This window comes from Diceros bicornis, chromosome 14 (genome assembly GCF_020826845.1).
Source record: "Diceros bicornis minor isolate mBicDic1 chromosome 14, mDicBic1.mat.cur, whole genome shotgun sequence".
Lineage (NCBI taxonomy): Eukaryota > Metazoa > Chordata > Mammalia > Perissodactyla > Rhinocerotidae > Diceros > Diceros bicornis.
In genome coordinates this window covers 23555263-23576007 of record NC_080753.1, presented here as the reverse complement: position 1 = coordinate 23576007, position 20745 = coordinate 23555263, and the positions used below count along the sequence as shown (strand labels likewise).

General features: G+C 38.9%; 1 protein-coding gene across 2 annotated transcripts in view; it reads right to left on the bottom strand.

Annotated features, from left to right (window-relative positions):
• MED20 (mediator complex subunit 20) overlaps window positions 1-20745 on the bottom strand; it is a 93975-nt gene that overhangs the window by 36842 nt on the left and 36388 nt on the right. The window contains exon 5 of one of the 2 annotated variants that reach the window (XM_058554411.1): window positions 10449-10507. The exons of the other annotated variant lie outside the window; for it this stretch is intronic. Coding sequence (XP_058410394.1) covers window positions 10478-10507 — 30 coding nt within the window. The 3' untranslated portion in view covers window positions 10449-10477. Of the gene's footprint in view, window positions 1-10448; window positions 10508-20745 lie in introns of those variants that run through there. 2 annotated transcript variants of the gene reach the window in all.

The following is a 20745-nucleotide window of genomic DNA, read 5'->3' as shown; positions in this document are numbered from 1 at the left end:
AAAAAAAAGTAATTTGGTTTACATAAAAATATTAAGTAACTCTACAGATGTTACTAGAATGTGGCAAAAATCATGAGAGTGGTATACAAATGTCGAAAGTTTGAAAAATGATGTTCTACAGGATAGAAGCCACTTTATTTTTAAAGCTACTTCTACATAGTTCTATTTTTATAATAGCATTATTAATTTTAGTTATAAATTAATATAAAATAAACTACATATGAACCTGCTTATACTATTTGCTTGTAGTTGTTTCCTTCTGGCTATTAAAGTCTATAGAACACTGAGAAAGATTAAGGAAGGTCATTCAGGGACCTGTAAAAACAAAGCTTTCTTTAGGAAGATGAGTCTGAGGGACTTCGAAAGAAGGAAAGAAGGTAGAAAGCAGTGTTAACAGACAGATTAGGTAGTAACTGAAAAAGCCATGGATTCCGAAGTTGTCCTCCTCTTTTAGAAGTTTGCTTAACTTAGCCCAGAGCTTAAGAAGCCCTTCTCCTGGGTCTTCCCATAATACCTTCTTCACACCCAATATTACAGCATGCCTAACAAAGGTAATCTCTGGTTTCCTTTGTCCACCTTATCAGACTTTGAAGTCCTTGAGACCTGGAATAATGACATGTCATTGTTATCTCTGTAACCCAGGCATCACACAGAGATTTCTGTAGATCAGTTAATGAGGATTCAATGGATGGATGCATCTCCTGAAACCATGCTTAGTACAGACACAAAACCATAATGATTTCTCTCTTAGTAGAAGCAGCTGCTATACTATTCAACTAGGTTACTGTCAACCAGGAATTTAGCACACATCTTAAAGACTGTGGATAAGGACAAAATGCAAATGGTGAGTGTGTATGCACAGAATGGGGTAGCGTGTCAGGGGTGGTTTTCAGAATCCTAAGGGCTCCATCTATATCTAGCCTAGCATTGCTGCTCCATCACTCAGGCATTCTCCTGGCTGCTGAACAGTCAAGTCTGTCCCTAATTAGAGATCTACCAAAACCAAGGAAATCCATTCTATGGTGAGAGACTTTTCCTCCTTCATAATGAGTGTAATCAATATTACCTCTTCCCCAATGTTGTAATAAAAAAAGAAATTTGCATGATAATAGGTATCTAAGCTTGCCTGCTCCAGCTGCTTTATTCTCTTAAATGAAGTTAAAACGTTCATGTTATGAGATCACTGTCTTCCCTACCTCAGTGATCAAGATTCCTTCCTCTTCACCACCTCCCATATCCAGCCAATCCCTAAATCCTATGATTCTTCCTTATGAATCTTGACTCTATTTCTCTCCGTCACATTTTTTATAGTGACCAAGAAGGCCCTACATAATCAGACCCCCCTTATCTCTCTAATCTCATCTCCCATTATTCTTCTCCTCATGTATTCCTCTTCAGCCACTGGCTTCCTCACTGTTCCTCCAACACACAGGCACTCTCTGATCTCAAGACCTATGCAATTCTGTTTTTCCTGCCTCAGATGCTCGTCCCTCATATACCCATATCACTTACTTACTCACATCAGTCAGAAGTGCGCTTAAATGTTACCTTCTCAGTGAAGCCTTTGCTGGTTGCTTTGTATAAAATCGTTTCCCACTTAACACTCCCTTATCCTCATCCCTCTTCTTGATTTATCTTCCTCCCTGGCAATTACCACTATCTAAACATAGTATATATATTTATTCATTGTCTTTCTCCCTACAAGACGATAAGCTCCATGAGGGCAGGGAGTACTGTCTATTTCAGTCACTGCTGAATCCCAAGTGCCTGGAACAGCTCTTACCAAAAAAGATGTGCTCAGTAATTATTTTCTGAAAGAATGAACAAAACTACTTCCATTTTCACTGCCTCTAATCTAATTTAGACCAGCATCAGTTCTAGCCCACATTACCGTCATTGTCTTTTAATAGGTCTTCCTGAATTCAGCCTAACACCCAAATATGTCATTCTCACTGCCCAAACTCTTCAACACGGAGTCAACATGAAGTCTTTTGTGGTTTGATTCTGCACACTTCTCTAGCCCATCCCTCTCTCACACCACGGCTATGCTCCAGCTGTTATAGATTATTTTTAGTTCCCCTAAAGAAATGCTCTCTCTCACTTCTAGGCCTTTCCACAAGCTGCTTCCTCCCCTAGAACGTTTTCATCACTACCCTGGCCACCCACTCCTTCCTTAGCCTGTCTCTTATTTATCCTTCACATTTTAGTATAGCGTTCCTTCATCCAGGAAGCCTTCTGTTACCCTCCACGACTGGGTTAGGTGCACCTTCTGTGTGGTCTCAGAGCACACTTGGACTTTCCCTTACTCAGCTCTACCATGTTGCACTGTAATTGCCTGTCTGATTGACCGTATCACAACTGTAACCAACCTGAGGCAGACACGGTGCCAAGAACATGGCAGGTACTTAATAAACATTGTTGAATGAAAGATTGCATGAACGATCAAACAACCTTCTACTTTGGCGTTCTCTTTGGAAAATTAATAATTATGTCTAAGATTCCTTTTACACACCTTCAGAAGGGAAAAAAATATCTTGATGAAAACTGAAAAGGTAAAAGTAAATTTTTAATTGGGGTTTGAAAAACAAGATGATCTAGCTGATCAAATAGGTGACTTTAAACCATCATGAAAGGGTCCAAAGATAAACTAGCACACCAATGGAAATAGCTGCAGATAATATAAAAAGACAGAAAGTGTTTAAAATAATCTGTACCCAAATGTTGTACCCCCTAGAATACTTAATTATTGGTCAAAGCCACTAGCTAATAGTTCCATTTATGGAAGACTCATGAATTAGTGGACCTAGGCAATGATCATCAATGGCTACTAACATCACTCAAAAAAAGAAAAGCAGACATTATGTACCTCCTGATGGAAATATACACCAACACTTATTAAGTATTTCTTCCAAAAAATAGAACCTAAATCTAATTAGTCTCTAGATTTAACTATAAATTTACAGATAACATAGTAAAGGACATTATAAATGTTAATTGACACCATTGGGATACAGTTACCAATATTCAGACTGAAGGAAACTCTAGGACAAATGACTCGGTTTCTTTAACAAATAGATTTCAAGGAAAGGAAAAAGAGAAGAGGGGAGGTAAGAGAAAGAGATAAAATCAACTAATTGCAATGTTTACACTTTATTTGGATCCTGATTCAAACAAGCAAACTATTTTTAAAAATGAAATAATTGAGGAAATTTGAACATTGACTACTAGATATTTGGTGATATTAAGAAATTACTGTTAATTTTTATACATGTGATAATTATTGTGGTTATGTTTTTAAAAAAAGAATTATCTTTTAGAGGTATATAATGAAATATTTATGGATGAAATATTATAATGTTTAGGATTTGTCTCAAAATAATCCAGAAGTAGGGTAAGAAAGTGGGAGGGGCTATAGATAAAGTTTGAAATTTTCCATAATAAAATGGGGTTTTTTAATTATAATGTACCTCGCAAAGCAAGGTTCATTATAAGTTTAGCAAAGAACAGAGTCCTTGTTCTTTCATATTAATTTTATATACTTAAAAAAATAAAACTAATATGAGTACAGAATATAAAAATTTCAAGACTAAAACTTTCCCTCTGCTTTCCACCTCTAGTTGCCTCTCTAGAGGTAACTACTATTAGCTGAGTGTCCTTCTGGGGCACACTTCCAGCAAGATTTTATGCATTCAGAAACATAATTTTTAATATAAATTGAATCCTACCATACATATTATTCTACATCTTGCTGTTTTTTAACTTAATATATCTTGGGCATTTTCCCATTTATCTGGCTTTACCTCACTCTTTTTAAAGACTGTATCATATTCTATGATATAGACTGCATAATTCATGTAACCAACTTCCCTGCAAGTGAAGAATTATGCTGTCTTCAGTGTTTTATTATTGCAAACAATGCACCATGGATATTCTTGGGCATATATCATGGCTCACTTAATGCAAGTGTGTTTGTGAAATAATTTACAGAAGACAAATTGTTGTGTCAACGGATATATGTATTTAAGTTTTGGATAGATATCATCAAACTGTCCTTCCAAAAGGTTGCACTAATTTATACTTCCTTTCATCTCCCACCAGTAGTAACTGAGAGTACATGTTTTCCTGATACTGAAGATTGACACATCTTTAAATAATTTTCAATCTGACATTTGAAAAATTATATAGATATACACATATATATTTTGTTTGTATGACTTTAATTACAGTGACTATTGATCTTTTTTTTTCTCTTTATGTGAACTGTCAATTCATGTCGTTTACACTGGGTTCTTGGTCTTTTAAAATTGATTTGTAAAAACACTTTGTGTGCTAATGAAATCAGAGTACTTGCTTTCAAAAAAAAAAACAGAATCACCCTCAAACTACAGTGTTGGCTTAAAAATCCAAGTACATATTACCTATCAAAAACAATGTGACTGAATGAAGTCAACTTTCTGTAAGTGTATAATATGATTACAGACATTTAGATAAATGTCAAAAAACAAAGAAATGAATACAGAAGACATGCAAGGTGATAATAAGAAGATATGCAAGGTGTTCATATCTCCAAGAAACCATGAAATCACATGTAATGTTGTTTAAATTTACTAATTCCCCCTTGCACTTCTCCCCACATTTCCTTAGTCCTAGATATGGCACTCCTATTCACCTGACTCGAACACTTGGACATTCTCTTTAACTCCTTATTCATGTCACAGTCAAGTCAGTCACCAAAGCCTACTAATTTGTATTCAGAAATGAAAGTACCAGACTCGGCCTAGGTTCTTTGTTACAATAGCTCATTTAAGAGAATGGATTCAAACGCTCCCCCGATCCCGACTTCTTAAACCTAATTACCTTCCCCATTACTACTGCTACCTCTCCTCCCAAATCTAGGCCCTTAACATTGCACGCCTGCATTGTTACTGCTTTAACTGCTGGTTGACCCTAATGCTGCCTATCTTAAATGTTATCACTGTATTAAACAATAGCAGCATTTTCATCCTATACTGTACTCCCCTGCTTAAAAACCCACAATAGCTATCCATGTAATATCCAACAGAAAGCTGATACAAGTATAGTATAATAGAAAGCATATTTATTTTAGAGACCTTTATCTCAAACCTGGCATTACCTTTTACTACATCTGTGACTTTAAATTTGTTTCCATATTCATTAAAATGAGGTATAATATCTATATGCCTTACAGAGCTGATGTGATGATTAAAGGAAATAATTTATGTGATAGTGCCCAGCATATAGAAGGTCTCAAAAAATAATAGGTGAATAACACTAACATGAGTGAATATTCTAATCTTGATAGAATTTGAAGGAATTTTTAAATTAAAGAAAAGACCAAGTGTCTAATAATTCTTGGTATGTTGCATGCACTCAATAATTTACGTTAAAACCCGGGCTTCCAGTAAAACATGGTAGAATGAATACATGTTTACCTCCTCCCTCTCAAAACCCCAGTAAAATCAGAGTAAAGGGTAAAAAAAAAGGCATAAATTCATAAGGATAGAAAGAATGCGAGAAAATGACACAACAGCACATAATAGGTATCATCAAAATTTTGGAATCTGGAAAGTAAATGGAGGAATGAAAAGTGTAACAACAGACAAGAGCATGCTGACCACACCAGGGTGAAATAAATAAGCAAGCTGGCTGGAACTTCAGAACCTGGAAAGGCTCAGGAATCAGAGGCTCCACATACCTCTGAAGGTGGAGGTAAGGTGTAGGATTGAAAAAAAAACAGGTTGGTTGGACACCTTTGAAAGGATGCTTCCCAGTTCCACGCTCCCCACACCCACCCTGCCTTTAGCCCTGAGCCGCCAAATGATTACGTCTCTCCCACTTTGGCAGACGACTGAGGTTTTATTTGAACCTTCGACATTCTGGTTTTTGGTACACCAAGCACAGCTGAGAATGGGGGACCTGGCAGGTAGCAATGCTGAATAGACAACAGCCATTTGGTGCATTCTGATTAAAAAGTTCCTCTCACACCCTGAATGAAGGGAGGCCAAAATGCCACCCCATTAAAAAAAAAGAGTTTCTATTAAAGTGTATCTTAAAATAATCTTTAGAGACAATTTTTGGTCACTCACATTTTGAATGTCAGTTTCCTTTTCCATTAATATTCTAATGGTATTCCCAATCACCTGCATTAGGAAAAGTTAGTGAGTGATATGATAGACATTCAGCTGGTGAGCAGGAGTCTGATGGTCACATTAGTTAACCTTCAAGTCATTATTAAGTGACTCAGTCTAATGAGCCAAGTAATCTCTGTCTGTATAAAAGTCTATTAAACAAATTACAGGGTCTTGGGAGCAACTCACCAGGCAAGGAAAAATCTCATGCAGATATGAACATTTTTCTTCAAATAATGAAAAAAAATTAGAATAAATTTAACATCAATTGGTATTTAATCTTTTTGAAGTTAAATTTCTTGACAAAAGTGGCAGTAACTTTGAAAACAAAACAGCGTTAAAACAACCACAAGGGTGACTGGATAGGCCCGCCTTTATTGCTATAGTGGGGTTCCATGTAAATCCCAAACCATTTGGTGCCTTTGTTTTTAATTATCAAAAATCACAAAATGTCAAGCAGTTCCCAATCTATCCTCACCATTCAACCATTGAGAAACACGTCAGCGTTCAAGATCCACAGTGGCTGTCATCAACTCTGAGATTCCCCTGAAGAGGGAGCTGTCACTAGGGCAAAGGACTTAAAGGCTGGAATAGAAGTGCCATGAGGGTAGAGTTTTTGCTTTTATTTTGTTCACTGACTTATTTCCAGCCTCTATAACAGAGCTGGAACACAGCAGATGCTCAGTTAGTACTGTAAAATAAACGGCTGTCCTGAAAGGTCCTTTTGGTACTCCCAAAGTTGGGAACAACCAATGCAAAGAACATTCCAAATCTGGTACATAGCAGTGGGGTCATCAGCAAGGTTGGACCGTGTTCCTACTTAAAACTAAACCCTCCTTTCTCCTTTAAGTTCAGATTTCCACAGCTCCTTATAATCTGGAACATACCCTCTCGCACAATTATGAAAAAAGAAGAGAATTTTCACTTCTCTAGACTGAGCCCCAATCTATCAGGATGTCACTAGAATCCACATGGAGGTGTTGGTGGGCACCGCCCAGCACTCACAGTATACCTCATCACTAGAGAGAGCAACATGACTTTCTGGCCCACATGAGGGTCACTGTAACATTCTAACGTAGAAAGAAACACCAGTGCTTCTCACTGCAAATCTAGTAATCTTGAAGAGTGGCCTTATTTTATCTTTTTGCAAATCTTTTTAATGTCTGGAATAAGGAAGACAGCTGGATTCTCCTGTTTCTGTATTCAGTTGGTTGCACATCATGTAGCCTTTGGAAAACTCCAATGCATACTTATAAGCAAGTAATGTTTTAGCATCATTATGAAAATAGTTTTGACTCCTGAAAGAGCCTCAGGGGCCCCTGGACCACCCTTTATAACACTGTTGTAAAAGATACATACGCTAAGAGCCGTAACTTTGATCAACATTCAGAAGGATTCTCAAACAAGGGAATGGAGTTTAAAAAGATGGAGAGGGGAGAGAGGAAAACATCATGGGCTACGTGTAGCCACACGTTACAGGAAAGCCAAGACATTTTATTAGTGTACTTGTTGTTATTTTAAATGTCCACTACTCTTTGTACTTTACCATATTTCAACAGGAAATGAATTGCTATTTGAAGAAAAGAAAAGCCAGTGTTTCTCTCGGACAAGACAGACCCCTGAACAAAAATCCACGTACTATAACTCCTTCCAGTTCTATATAAATGTCCATTGTTAATGTACATTCACCTTTTAGACCATCACTTATAAGTGACATTCTAATTATAAGACCCTTTAAGTCACCTTTCTCCTGCCTTTTCTTCTCCTGCACAACTTTCTGCTGACTGCCATCCAAATATTATTTAACAGGCCAAAAGAGCAATTTCCAATTACCAATCAGTTCCAAACTGCTGCATAGTTCAATCTTTCTGTCTGCATGTTTCTACGAATAGCAGCTAAATGGTAATCTACAAATTAACTCACTCTAAGCCCTTCTAAACATGTATTGGTCCTTAGCTAGGTTCAGGTGATGTCTATATACTTCAAATGATTTGTAATCAAAACAGCTGTATTCACTGAAGTATGGTGAAGAAAAATAGTTATTTTAAAAATAATTATTTACAAACAATCATCTCACTGTCATTTTTCCTATACTTAAGACACATGATTTCAAATTTTCCTTCCCCTCTAGCAAGCAAAAACACAGATTAGTTATGGTGACTTTTTCAGGAAATACTTGGCTTACTGTCTTAGTTAAATTCAATTCCACCTTAGCAAACCTTGTGAGTTTATTAACTAGGCCAAATCCCCTGGTCAACAGCATAGGCTCTGGAGCAGAGGACCTAGGTTTGAAAAATGAAGCTGCCATTTGCAATGTGACTTTGGGCAAGTTACTTAATCTGTGCCTCACTTTTCTCTGTTTTTAAAATGAAGATAATAACAGTATCTGCCTCAGAAGTGGATGACAGAATTAAATGAGATAATGAACAAATGAGTAAAACACTTAAAACAGTGCCAGACACATAATAAATACTCAGTAAATGTTAACTTCTGCTTTTATACATAAATCTTCTCAGACAGTCACAGCAGACAGAATAGTCCATGTAATCTAATAGAACTCCAGAACAACACAGGAGGAAAACATTAAAAAGGGATGACTGTTTTAGTGTCCTTCCTTCTTAAAATAGGTAATTGTCTGCACCACCTAAGAAAGTGCTGACAAGCCATGGAAAAGATGTCAAAGATATTTTCAAAATTATTGTGATTCTGTAAAACAAGAAAAAAGGAAGCTCAAGAAGACTTGTCCCTCAAAATAGACTGAAAGAATCTTAATAGAGAAATTTGACATAGCTATCCAGAAACAAGAGAATAGTGCATCCTGCTTTGACATCGATACTTCTATGGGCAAGATAGAATCATCACAGCCCAAAGACAGTTGTTTACTCACACATGCTTGTAAGCATCACCTACACTATAAGATTCGCAGTAAGAGCTGAAGGTGTATAACTCTATTCTCACACATAGTCTAGAGCATACTCTGACAGAAATGAAGCTTGAAGCCAAAAAGAAAACTTTCATGGAAAAATTTAAAAATCATTGCCACCAGGGCTAACCTTACCTAAGTGGGTTTAACTTGTGGAATATATCAGAAAAAGCTTCCTCTGTGGAGGATTGGTACATAGAAATGGTGACTGTGGGCCGGCCCCATGGCGTAGTGGTTAAGTGCGCACGCTCCACTGCTGGCGGCCCGGGTTCGGATCCCAGGTGCGCACTGACGCACTGCTTGTCAGGCCATGCTGTGGTGGCGTCCCATATAAAGTGGAGGAAGATGGGCACAGATGTTAGCCCAGGGCCGGTCTTCCTCAGCCAAAAAAAAAAGGAGGATGATTGGCACAGATGTTAGCTCAGGGCTGATCTTCCTCACAAAAAAAAAGAAAAAAAGAAATGCTAACTGGGACACATATGAGAATTAGAGCTAACACTTACTGAACACCCACTATGTTCCAGGCATTATTCCAAATTTTTTATACGGATTAACTAGTTAATGCTCAACATCACTATGAGATAGGCATTTATTGTCCCCACCTTATACCCAAGGAAGTGAGGCACAGAGATATTAACTTGCCCAAATGTCAAGTTAATAGTGGTTAGCCAAAAACAGTCTGGCTTCTAAACCCAAGTTTTTAACCACTAGGCAAAGAAGAAGGTTGCATAAATATACAGCAAACAATTATATACTTTGGGAGGGGGCTAGGATTCAGGTAGGGGGTTTTGGTTATCTGTAATGTCTGAATTATTGACAATAAGAATGTATGGACTTGTGTAATTAAAAAATTTTATATCTCATAAATTTAGTCAAATCTTTTATTGGGCTTTCTGTGGAATTCTATTTGATTACCACCTGACACACAATCTGCAGTGCCTAAATGACTGGGATCCCCATGATGAGCCAAACACCACAACAGCTGGCGGTATTTGGAGAGCGAGAAGGGGTGGTTAATATTTTTGATAGGTCATGGCAGACAGTCTCTATCCAACCACCAGTAAGCCTCAAGACCCACTCTAGACTTGTTTAAGTATGCTTGCTGGTCTCCAGGTCCCAGCTTCATCTTCAGATATGGCTGCGTCCCTTCTTAGCTTAAGTCAACTCACAGTACTGAAAAATGCACAAGGGTAAGAAGGAAGAGGATGGTGAAAGTTCAGAATGGGGATAAGACAATGAGAGTGACTCATCACTCAACCTACTAGTATTCCAACCTTGGCCACCTATTACAGATCGGCCATACATAACACTCTTAAGAACAGTTTTCATTAATAACTTTTTATTGTAGTTTAATTTCTTACCCATTAAACAAGTTTTTTCCATCTTCTTCCATATTATTCCACAGTCATTGGTTAGGTTTCCTCTTCTCTATTACCTATGGGGAAAACAATCTGTAAGGCTGGACTAATACACAGCAAGATAAAAGCAATTTCATGAATTTTATTTATAAATTCAAAGGATCAGCGTATTATAATGCAGTTTAGTGAACTCCCTACAAGTCCTCAAAATTGACGTAAAATAGTGAAAAAGCTGAGGTGTTTTTTTCAACTAAGAGCAACCAAAGATTCAGTCACTTATCAATAGGCTGATCCACAAATGGAAGTATGAAAGTTTGCTTCCTAAAAAATGTACTTCTGCATTTGTTTTAGGTTTTATTTTATTTTATTTTTTAAAAAGTCATTGTCTTTTTTTTTTTTAATAATTTTATTTATTCATTTTCTCCCCCAAAGCCCCAGTAGATAGTTGTATGTCATAGCTGCACATCCTTCTAGTTTCTGTATGTGGGACACGGCCTCAGCATGGCCGGAGAAGCAGTGCATCGGTGCGCACCCGGGATCCGAACCCGGGCCACCAGCAGCGGAGCGCGCGCACTTAATCGCTAAGCCATGGGGCCGGCCCTGTTTTAGGTTTTAAAGATTATACATTGTCTTTGCAAATAACTCAAAACTGCCAGAAAAACAAAAACAAATTCATGGTAACAACATACTTGAATATCAAAAGCTAAAATTATTTCTGGATAAGCAGTATATATAATAATGAAAGATGCCATGAGGTGACTTTGTGTTAAATGAATTCATGACTTTCAGGTAAGCAGCATGCTTCTTTATTTTTTATTTATTTATTTTTTGTGAGGAAGATCAGCCCTGAGCTGACATCTGTTGCCAATCCTCCTCTTTTTGCTGAGGAAGACTGGCCCTGGGCTAACATCCATGCCCATCTTCCTCTACTTTATATGAGACGCCACCACAGCATAGCTTGACAATCTGAACCCTCGAACCCCGGGCCGCCGAAGCGGAGCGCTCACACTTGAACCGCTAAGCCACCAAGCCGGCCCCAGCATGCTTCTTTAAAAGCAGCATACATTTTATACACAGGGACATTATATTATTCAAAGATATCTAGAGTGTAGGATTCGGACACACTGCATGTGTAATCATTTTTTAGGTTTCTGACACTTTATTCAGGAAGTAAGACTCAATAAAGCTTGAGATTAGTATGGTGTCAGCCGCCATGCAACAGGATGAAAAATTCTCTATTTTGTCACCCTAATAACTAACACAAGAATTTCTCTTGGAAGGCATTTTCTTTGCGAAAATATGTTCTCTTAATATGGGTCCCCCACCTCTCATGTCCAGTCCCCTTGAGTGGATGGATCCCTGCAGAATGGCTGTCAAGATCCCATAATATTTGTCAAGAAAGGGAAATTGCTCCGCATTACACAAGAGGAAGAATTCGTTATTTTATCTCTGAAAGGAACAGAGAGAAGAATGATGAGAGGGAAAGGACGAGAAGAAGAGTTAGTATAGTGGAGCAAAGCTGGGATTAGGTGGGGCTGAAGGTCCCGGGTCAAGGGAGGTCTGAAAACATTTTAAGAACAGGGCTGCCTTACTGAGGAAGTTGTTTGTATTAGCAATGTAAGGCTCCTTTCTTCAGTTAGGTGTACTAAACCCACAAATGCCCTGTGTGAATAGGCCTTTCTGAAAATCAGAGAAGCCGTTTCACAGCTGGGTGCACTATCGTGCACATCCGAGGCGCAAGACAAGAAAACAGGGGCCCAGGAGGTAGAAGCGGTGGTAAGATGACAAAACACAGGAAATGCACAAATACTTTCAGGACGGGCTTACAACTTCCACACGTTCTAGGTTGGGGGTCTGAGGGAACCTTAGTCAGGAAGATAAGCTGCCACTGTATGAATGGGGACTTTATATTCATAAAATTTCCCTCTTTCCTATCCAAATAACCCTACTTTCAATATAACACCACCAAAGGATTAAAAGTTAACTTAATTATATTTAAATCCAAGTTATTTGAATTAATTCTGGATGCTCCCCAAAAGCTGACCCCAATAATCAGTTCTGTAGCACCTAGGACATAGAACTACATGGAGTTTAGGATTAAAGGCCCTATGAAACAGCTATTAATGTGAAGAGTAATGACTTCACTAATTATCATGGCGATCTTGAAAATGGAGAAATTATAATAAGTCAGCCTAATTCTGAAAACTATTAATAAAACTCGACACATTCCAATATTTTCCATCTAGGTCCCACTTATATATCATTTAATAACTACTGCAATATACTTTTGAATGGGGGGAGTGGAATTACAGATATACCAAACAAATCACTATGGTAGGAACAAACTAAAAATGTGGATGACATCTCTTTAAATGGCCATTAGAAATAAAGTCCCCAACAAGCATCTACTGGTGAAACCTGCTGAACTCTCAGGCTTTGTGGTGTCACACAAGGCAAGAGTACAGGATGTAGAGTAAGAGACCAGTTATCACGATGGTGTCCACTTACTAGTACAAGACCCTATGCTAGTTACTTAACTTCTCCGAGCCTACTTTCTCATCTACTGCATAGCACTGGTGTAAGGATTAAATGAGAATGCAGGTAAAATGCTACTCCAATGCCTGGCACGTAGCTGATGATCAACAAAGGTTAAGTTTCCTTCTTTTATCTTTCTACCTTTAGTTTAGAGCAATTTTCAAGGCTTGAGAAGGAGAAAATCCATTCTTGAAATCTTACTTAATTTAGTCTTATCCTGCCAAATAATACTAATAATAACAATAACGATGATGACAATGTTGATGATGATAGCCATTAACACTTAGATAGCCTTTAATGTGTGCCAGACACTCATGTGAGCACTGTTACACATATTAACTCATTCACTCCTCACAACTGAGATAGGTATTACTTTTATTTCCATTTCACAAACATGGAAACCGAGGCACAAAGTTCCACAGTTAATAAGTGGCAGAGATAGGATTCAAACCCAAGTTTCTGCTCTTAAGAAACACAAGCACCAAGGACTAACATCAAAGTGACAGCAGCAATGCCCTTTTCCTTAAGAGCTCTCTAATATTGATGTAGTCAGGTAAGGAATGTTCAGATGGCCTACCAAACAGAACAGATCCATATTTTAGGTAATTAAGGTGTTTATATATATATATATATATATATATATAGTTTATGTATTTAAAAATATGTATCTCAAAATATTTTTTTACTGTTTTTTTTTGCTGAGCAAGATTGGCCCTGAGCTAACATCTGTTGCCAATCTTCCTCTTTTTTTTGCTTGAGGAAGATTAGCCCTGAGCTAACATCTGTGCCAATCTTCCTCTATTTCGCATGTGGGTCACCACCACAGCATGCTGATGAGTGGCGTAGGTCCATGCCCAGGATCTGAACCGACAAACCTGGGTTGCCGAAGTGCAGCCCGCCGCACCTAACCACTACACCATGGAGTCGGCCCCTCAAAATATTTTAAATATATATATTTTATAACATATTTTTAAAAGTTTAGAAAGTTGACCAAAAGAATATTAATAAATTTAAATCAGAAAAAAATTTAACCAAGATTTTATACCTTTTTCAGCAAAGTCACTCATGTGGCATTCTAAGATACAAACATTTATTATTCTGTGTTATATCTTGTCTGTAACTGCCTTCCCCTGTAAAATCCTGAAGGACAGCAATAGCATCTTGTCTCATTGTGAACATCAGTAATGTCTAAAAAAGTGTCTAGGAGCGTTTCTCCTGGAACTATTTCAGGATTCTTTTCCTGGCTCGGCACTGCCAACTCCTTGGTGCATATTTTCACTTTGTAGTAGGGAGATGGTTTCTGGGTTTGGAAGATGTCTTTTGGTGAATAACTTTGGTACAAGTGACCAGGTCCTTATTTCTTCTTCCTTCTGGTTTCACTTCTGAAAAGGAAGCCCCAGGGCGGACCTGGTGGCATAGTGGTTAAGTCTGTGCACTCTGCTTCGGTGGCCCAGAGTTCGCAGGTTCGGATCCCGGGCACAGACCTACTCACCACTTATCAAGCCATGCTGTGGCAGCATCCCATATAAAGTAGAGGAAGATGGGCACAGATGTTAGGCCAGGGCCAACATTCCTCAGAAAAAAGAGGAGGATTGGCAACAGATGTTAGCTCAGGGCTAATCTTCCTCACCAAAAAAAAAATAAAAAAAAAAAAAGGAAGCCTTGGTTTGGGGGGGGCAGCGTTCCATGACTTCTGAAAAGGGAGCTTTGGTTTGGCCTTCATTGTGAGGGTCTTGGTTTTGGGGACGCCCAATATTAAAGAAGAATTAGGGGATCCACTCACAGAAGTTCTCAAGATCTGGTTCTAGCTGCAGCATAAGTATACTTTGACCGGCAGTGTCTAAATTCTGAAACAATGGGAAACGCTAATTCGATTCCCGCATGCAGCCCTCTAGGCTGGATTCTTCAAAATCAGGCAACTTTCAGTTATGAGTCCATGAAAAAGGAAAAAACGGTATTTTTTTGTAACACCACATAGCCACAATCAGAGAGCTCTTGCAACGACTGGTCTTAAGAACTTAATCAAATCTGGAGTCTCAGGTTCCTCTCCTGGTCTTACAGATGCTAATGAAAGCTCCACACCCCACCCCACCCCCAGGAGCTCTCCTCTGGGTTCTGGTTTCTGAGAGTCCCTGCTCCACCTCCGGGAGCTCTCCTTTGGTTTTTGGGCACCTGGAGTGATTCCACGTTGGCCCCTGGACCAGTCATTTGACCGACAATCTGGAACCCTGTTTTGTCTCCTGTCAAGAACCCGTTGAGTATTTTAGGTGCCTACTGAGTCAGTTATGGAGACTGGAGATCTGTAATTTATTCTATAAACTGTCCTGCCTGGGAAGTGTTGTCTGTGTCACCCTTATCTTGATAATCATTGGGAAGAGGCAGGGAGGGCAAGACCTGACCACCTCTTTCTCTTCTTTGTCTGTCTCATTCATCACCTCCTCTGTTGTCACTAAGTCAAGGTTAAGTCCAGGCTGGACCTGAGCAGAACCTGGGCCTTCTGTAAAAATTGAAAACTTGAGCAGCTTTTGCCCAAGACCTAACTCTCAACCCCAGCATTGGGAGCCCCGGCCCCCAGCCCGCTCCAGGCTTTTGCCTCTTGCCTCCCTGGCTCGCCTGTGCTGGTTCAGGGACTAAGTGCCCAGGCTGAGTGGGACTTGACTAAATCTTACAGCTATAGTGACATCCACAGTTGGGCTCTACACCCTTCTCTGGCCCGTTGTCAGCAGGACACTTGCTTTACCGCCATGGGGAATGAATGCCCCAAGCATCTCTGGAGACTCACCCCTCCAGTGCATTTTAACTAATTGGAAACACCTTCTATTGGACGGTTTATGCCCCAGAAACTCCATCTTGGGGAAAACTTGAGTGGTTTCTTTGTGCCTTTATGATGTAGTTAGACAGGTAGATCAATCTATAATGTCATTTCAGTTACAACCCAATTTCTGAGAAATTAAGAGCAACTGTCCTTAAAAAAAAAAAAATCCCTGCAAGACTGGAAACGCAGCTGTAGAGGCAGTTCAGATTCCACCCAGTTCCTTTATCTCAAAAAGGATTATCGCCTCTCTGAGAAGTGTTATCTAGCTCATCACCAACTCCTAAGACTGAAGGAAAAAAAAGGGAAAACGGCCAAGAAGAAGGGGGGAATATGTATGGAAGAAGGGGGGATGGCCTTATCTAGAAACTTATCAGAATGGAAGGCGAGGACTTAAATCTGCATGATAAATTTACCCATTGTTAACTGTGCTGTTTAGGCAATATGCTATCTGACTCCCACTAGGTTCCTACAGGTAACATCCCCCTGGAGCTGGGGTCACCATGGTAACGGGTGTTTGAGCTATTTTTTTCAGGAACTGAACCCCTTGGCCACTTCAGGCCGGATTGAGACCACCAACCCATCAACTGGGCCCATGCAGACATGTGTCCGACAAGCTACCTTTTGACTGCAAGAGCTTGGAACTCCACCCTCAGGGCATGCTAATGCCGCCCTTCTGTGAACACGCCTCCTACAAAGAGCCTCACTATGCTTGCCCAGATCATCAGTTACATCCAATCATTTCAGACCACCTTGCTCCCCTCCCTATAAATATCCCTGAGTCCCTATTTTCCGGGAAGCGGATTTGAGATTCATCCTCCCATTTCCTTACTTGGCTGCCTTGTGATTAATAAACCCTCTCTCTCTGCAAAAAAATAAATAATAATAATAATAATAAAGTGCCTAGTCTTTTCTAGGTGCTCAATAAATACTGATGAAAGAATGAAGAGGCTGGACATCAAACAAAAAAAAATTTCAAGTTCACTTATTATTTCCATTCACATTCTAGGCACTAACACTCTAGGTTATTTCCCAACATCCATTCACTCCATAATTTTACTATCAGCAAAGCCTTGCTGGATTTAAGTGTTTCCCTTAACCCAGTCACATTTTTGGCCTGTTTCCATCTATAAGGTCATGTAGCAAAATGTCTTATGACAAGAAGTCTCAAGTATACAATTAATCAGAAGATTTATGCATGAATGCACGCATGCAACATGTCAATAACACTTTCTGGTTTTCTAAGTGCTTCCACACACATCTCCCAGGTGCCTCAAGACAGCCCTGAGAGTAGACAACGCAGGTGTCATAATCTAGGAAGCCACATCCAATGCTGATTGTTTTGGAGTGGAAACATTTTCATTGTCCCTGCCCAAAACACCGCTGGCTCACAACCTGAGTTTGATACTTTTTCTGTCCGTGGGTAGGAAGTCTACAAAATGACTATTTTTAAGTCAATGTCATAATATTTTTTTAATCATAAATGATCAGTCATGTCTAATCAAAATAAAAACAAGCCAAAAAACTTGGAAGATACAAAGGTAGAGGAAACCCTCACAACTAAAGAAGGAAAAATTTTACATGCATCCACAACTAAATAAAGAAAATTCGTGTAAAATTTTAAGAACAGCACAATTAAATCTCTCTTGGCCACTAAATTAGGAAGCCCAACATGACTGGTGGGAAGAGAGAGCAAGACTAGTATCAGGAAACCTGGGTTTCAGTCCACGCTCTGCCACTGAAGAGCTATGTGATCTCCAGAACGACTCACATTTAAAATCCTAAAATTTTGTACATACCACCCAGAGTAAACAATAGTGCAAAAAGAAACATATAACATTTTATGTTTCAGTGCACAGCACAGACAGCATGAACAAAGGCTCAAGATTTGCCCCTTTACTGTTCTAAGATTCTAAGTTATTAGCTTGCCATTGGTTTTACCCATTAACGGCTCTGAATAATGGTTTAAGTTCAAACTAAGGACCTCTGCACAAAAACTGCAAAACAGATAGATTTATGATTTTCTGTGAAACACAAAGGGTGCTAGGATTGCACTCACACACTCTGACTGTGGTTCAGAATAATGTAAGTGGTGAAATCTAAGTTCACTTGCCAAATGAATTGATTTCCTAGAGGCTGTTTATTAAAAGGCCTTTTCACCAATAAACAGAAATGTGTTCCCTGTGGTTTAGGAAGTTGTGTTATACAGTATACATGGAGTGACAACCTAGACTGTGAGCTTCGTGAGGACAAAGATGTTTTTCATTCATTTTTGTGTCCTGTTGACTTAATATATATTGTTGGTTAAATGAATCACTGGTACAGGACCCTCTCTTCTAAAATTAAGTTTATCTCAGATTTTACTTCCCAGGCAATATGCTTTCTAACATGTATAAAGTATTCTCAGCTAAAAACTTCACATGGCATTTACCACTGCAAAATGTAATTTCATCATCTCTCTACAAGTACATTTTTATATTAGAACAAAACCTTTCATATAGTTTTAGCCTTCTTAAATAAAAACAATTTGGGATCAAGTCAATGAATGACGTATAAGAGATCCAGAGTCTCAGACTAAAAGATGATCAAGCACCACATTAGAAATTTTCTTCCCTAAATACCTGTGTGGTGGTTAGGATCAAAAAGCCTTTAGGAATCCACCTGCCCTGTTGATTGGCTTCCATATCTAATAAGATACCAGATAGGTCTGTTAATTTACAAGGTGCATAAGATTATGGGAGAGTGAAAAAGCCTTACATTTAGAATCAGAAGGCTTGGGGTTAAGCCCCAGGTGATACACTTATTAGCAGTGTAACCTTAGGCAACTCACTAATGTCTTGAGACGTCTAGGTCCTCATGTGTAAATGGATATAACATCGGCTCTACCTCCTTCCAAGGGTGCTGGGAAGATCAAATAAGAAAATGTGTGTGTGAGTGCATTGCAAACTGACAAGAGTTGCATGTGGGTTAGCTATTCTTTCCTTGTTACCAAAGAAAGCAAAGACTAATTTACATCATTATTCTGGTGAGACGAGACATTGATATTCGAACATTCCAGGGCGCTTGAGGAGCATGCTAGGATAAAAGAGCCTGATCATTCAGATAGAGTTCAAGAACTCTAAAATGTGTTTGGTATCTGGGTCTTTATTTTTTTTTTAATTAATTTACTTTTTTTGTGTGTGTGTGAGGAAGATCAGCCCTGAGCTAACATCTGCCAATCCTCCTCTTTTTGCTGAGGAAGACTGGCCCTGGGCTAACATCCATGCCCATCTTCCTCCACTTTATATGGGACACCGCCACAGCATGGCCTGACATGCGGTGCGTCGGTGCGCACCTGGGATCCGAACCCGCGAACCCCGGGCCGCCGCAGCAGAGCGCGCACACTTAACCGCTTGCGCCACCAGGCCGGCCCCTGGGTCTTCATTTTAGTTAAATAACATTCTAGTCTTAACAGTTTAATAAGGGTTAAAGGGCATAAGATCTTAGCCAGATTGGGAATTCCTTCTCACCAAAAAATAAAATGACCTAAAAGCAAAAGCATCATATGCCGGCATTCTCCCCAGTCATCCAAGATAAACAAATGCAAACAAAAGCAATACCAGATTCCATTTAGTTTGTAGAGTAGCAGTGTCAGCCATACAAATGACTTTCCATATAGCATACACCAGAGTTGCTATTTCATCATTGTGCTTACATCTAATCCTGCTTCTTATACTCCCCACATATAATAAATATTATTAATTGGTAGAGTTCAGTCTGCCAGCATACATTCAAACCATTTTTAAAACATTGTGTCATTACCAAGCACATTTTATAAATACTGTACAACAATTGTGTCAGCACACAGTGGCAATTTTAATGGGAAGAGGACATTTATGAACCTTTATTCTACTCCTACCAGATACCATGCTGTGTGAGGTGTTTTCACATATATTTGCTCAGTTAATTCTCACAATGAGGCAGGTGTCAGCAGCATTATACAGATGAAGACTGGGTACTCAAACTGGTTATTAAATGACCAGCCCAGGATCACAAAGCAAAAAAATAGTAGCACCTAGGCCCAAGATAATTGCTTTGAATTACTGAAACTCCAGTAACCCTACATCAGTGGCAAAGAACATGAGGTTTATTTAAGTAAAGTTTTGTGCCATGTTGAAACTTAGTTGACAGTTAATAATATCCTGAAGCACTTTATGTGCCTTGTTTGAGAAGATATTGAGCTGTAAATCTGCACTCCTTCTACAGAAACAGTTTCTAATTTTAAAATTTAAACATAAAGACTTGTCACTACAGATAGCTGTTTTCAGAGAAAACACTGCAAAGGAAACATTCATTCACTAAACGGAATCAATAACTGTTTTATAAAGAAGCTACCTCTTGGAGATCATATCTAAACAAGTGTCAAAAACTACTTGCGTCGGGGGCGGCCCAGTGGCGCAAGCAGTTAAGTGCACACGCTCTGCTGCCGGCAGCCCGGGGTTCGCCATTTCGGATCCTGGGCGTGCACTGACGCACTGCTTGGCAAGCCATGCTGTGGCGGCGTCCCATATAAAAGTGGAGAAAGATGGGCACGGATGTTAGCCCAGGGCCAGTCTTCCTCAGCAAAAAAAGAGGATTGGCAGATGTTAGCACAAGCCTGATCTCCTCATAAAAAAAAAAAAAAAAATTACTTGTGTCTTACAAACATGAAAATATTTTAAATAAAAATTTTGAAATATTATATTACAAAAATGCTTCCTATAATCATAGCTCTTCTTTTAATTTAACTCTAACCTAAATATCACTATTCACTATACTATAAACATAAGTGATATTGGTTTTCCATGAAAATTCCCATTAAAAAAATCTAATATTTATAAAATAAACATTTGAGAAGGACTCTGAAATGGACAATACTAAAGATTAATAAGGTTCAGATAAATTGGTGAACTATATATCTGTGCCAAGCAATGTGAAGTTAGGAGTGTT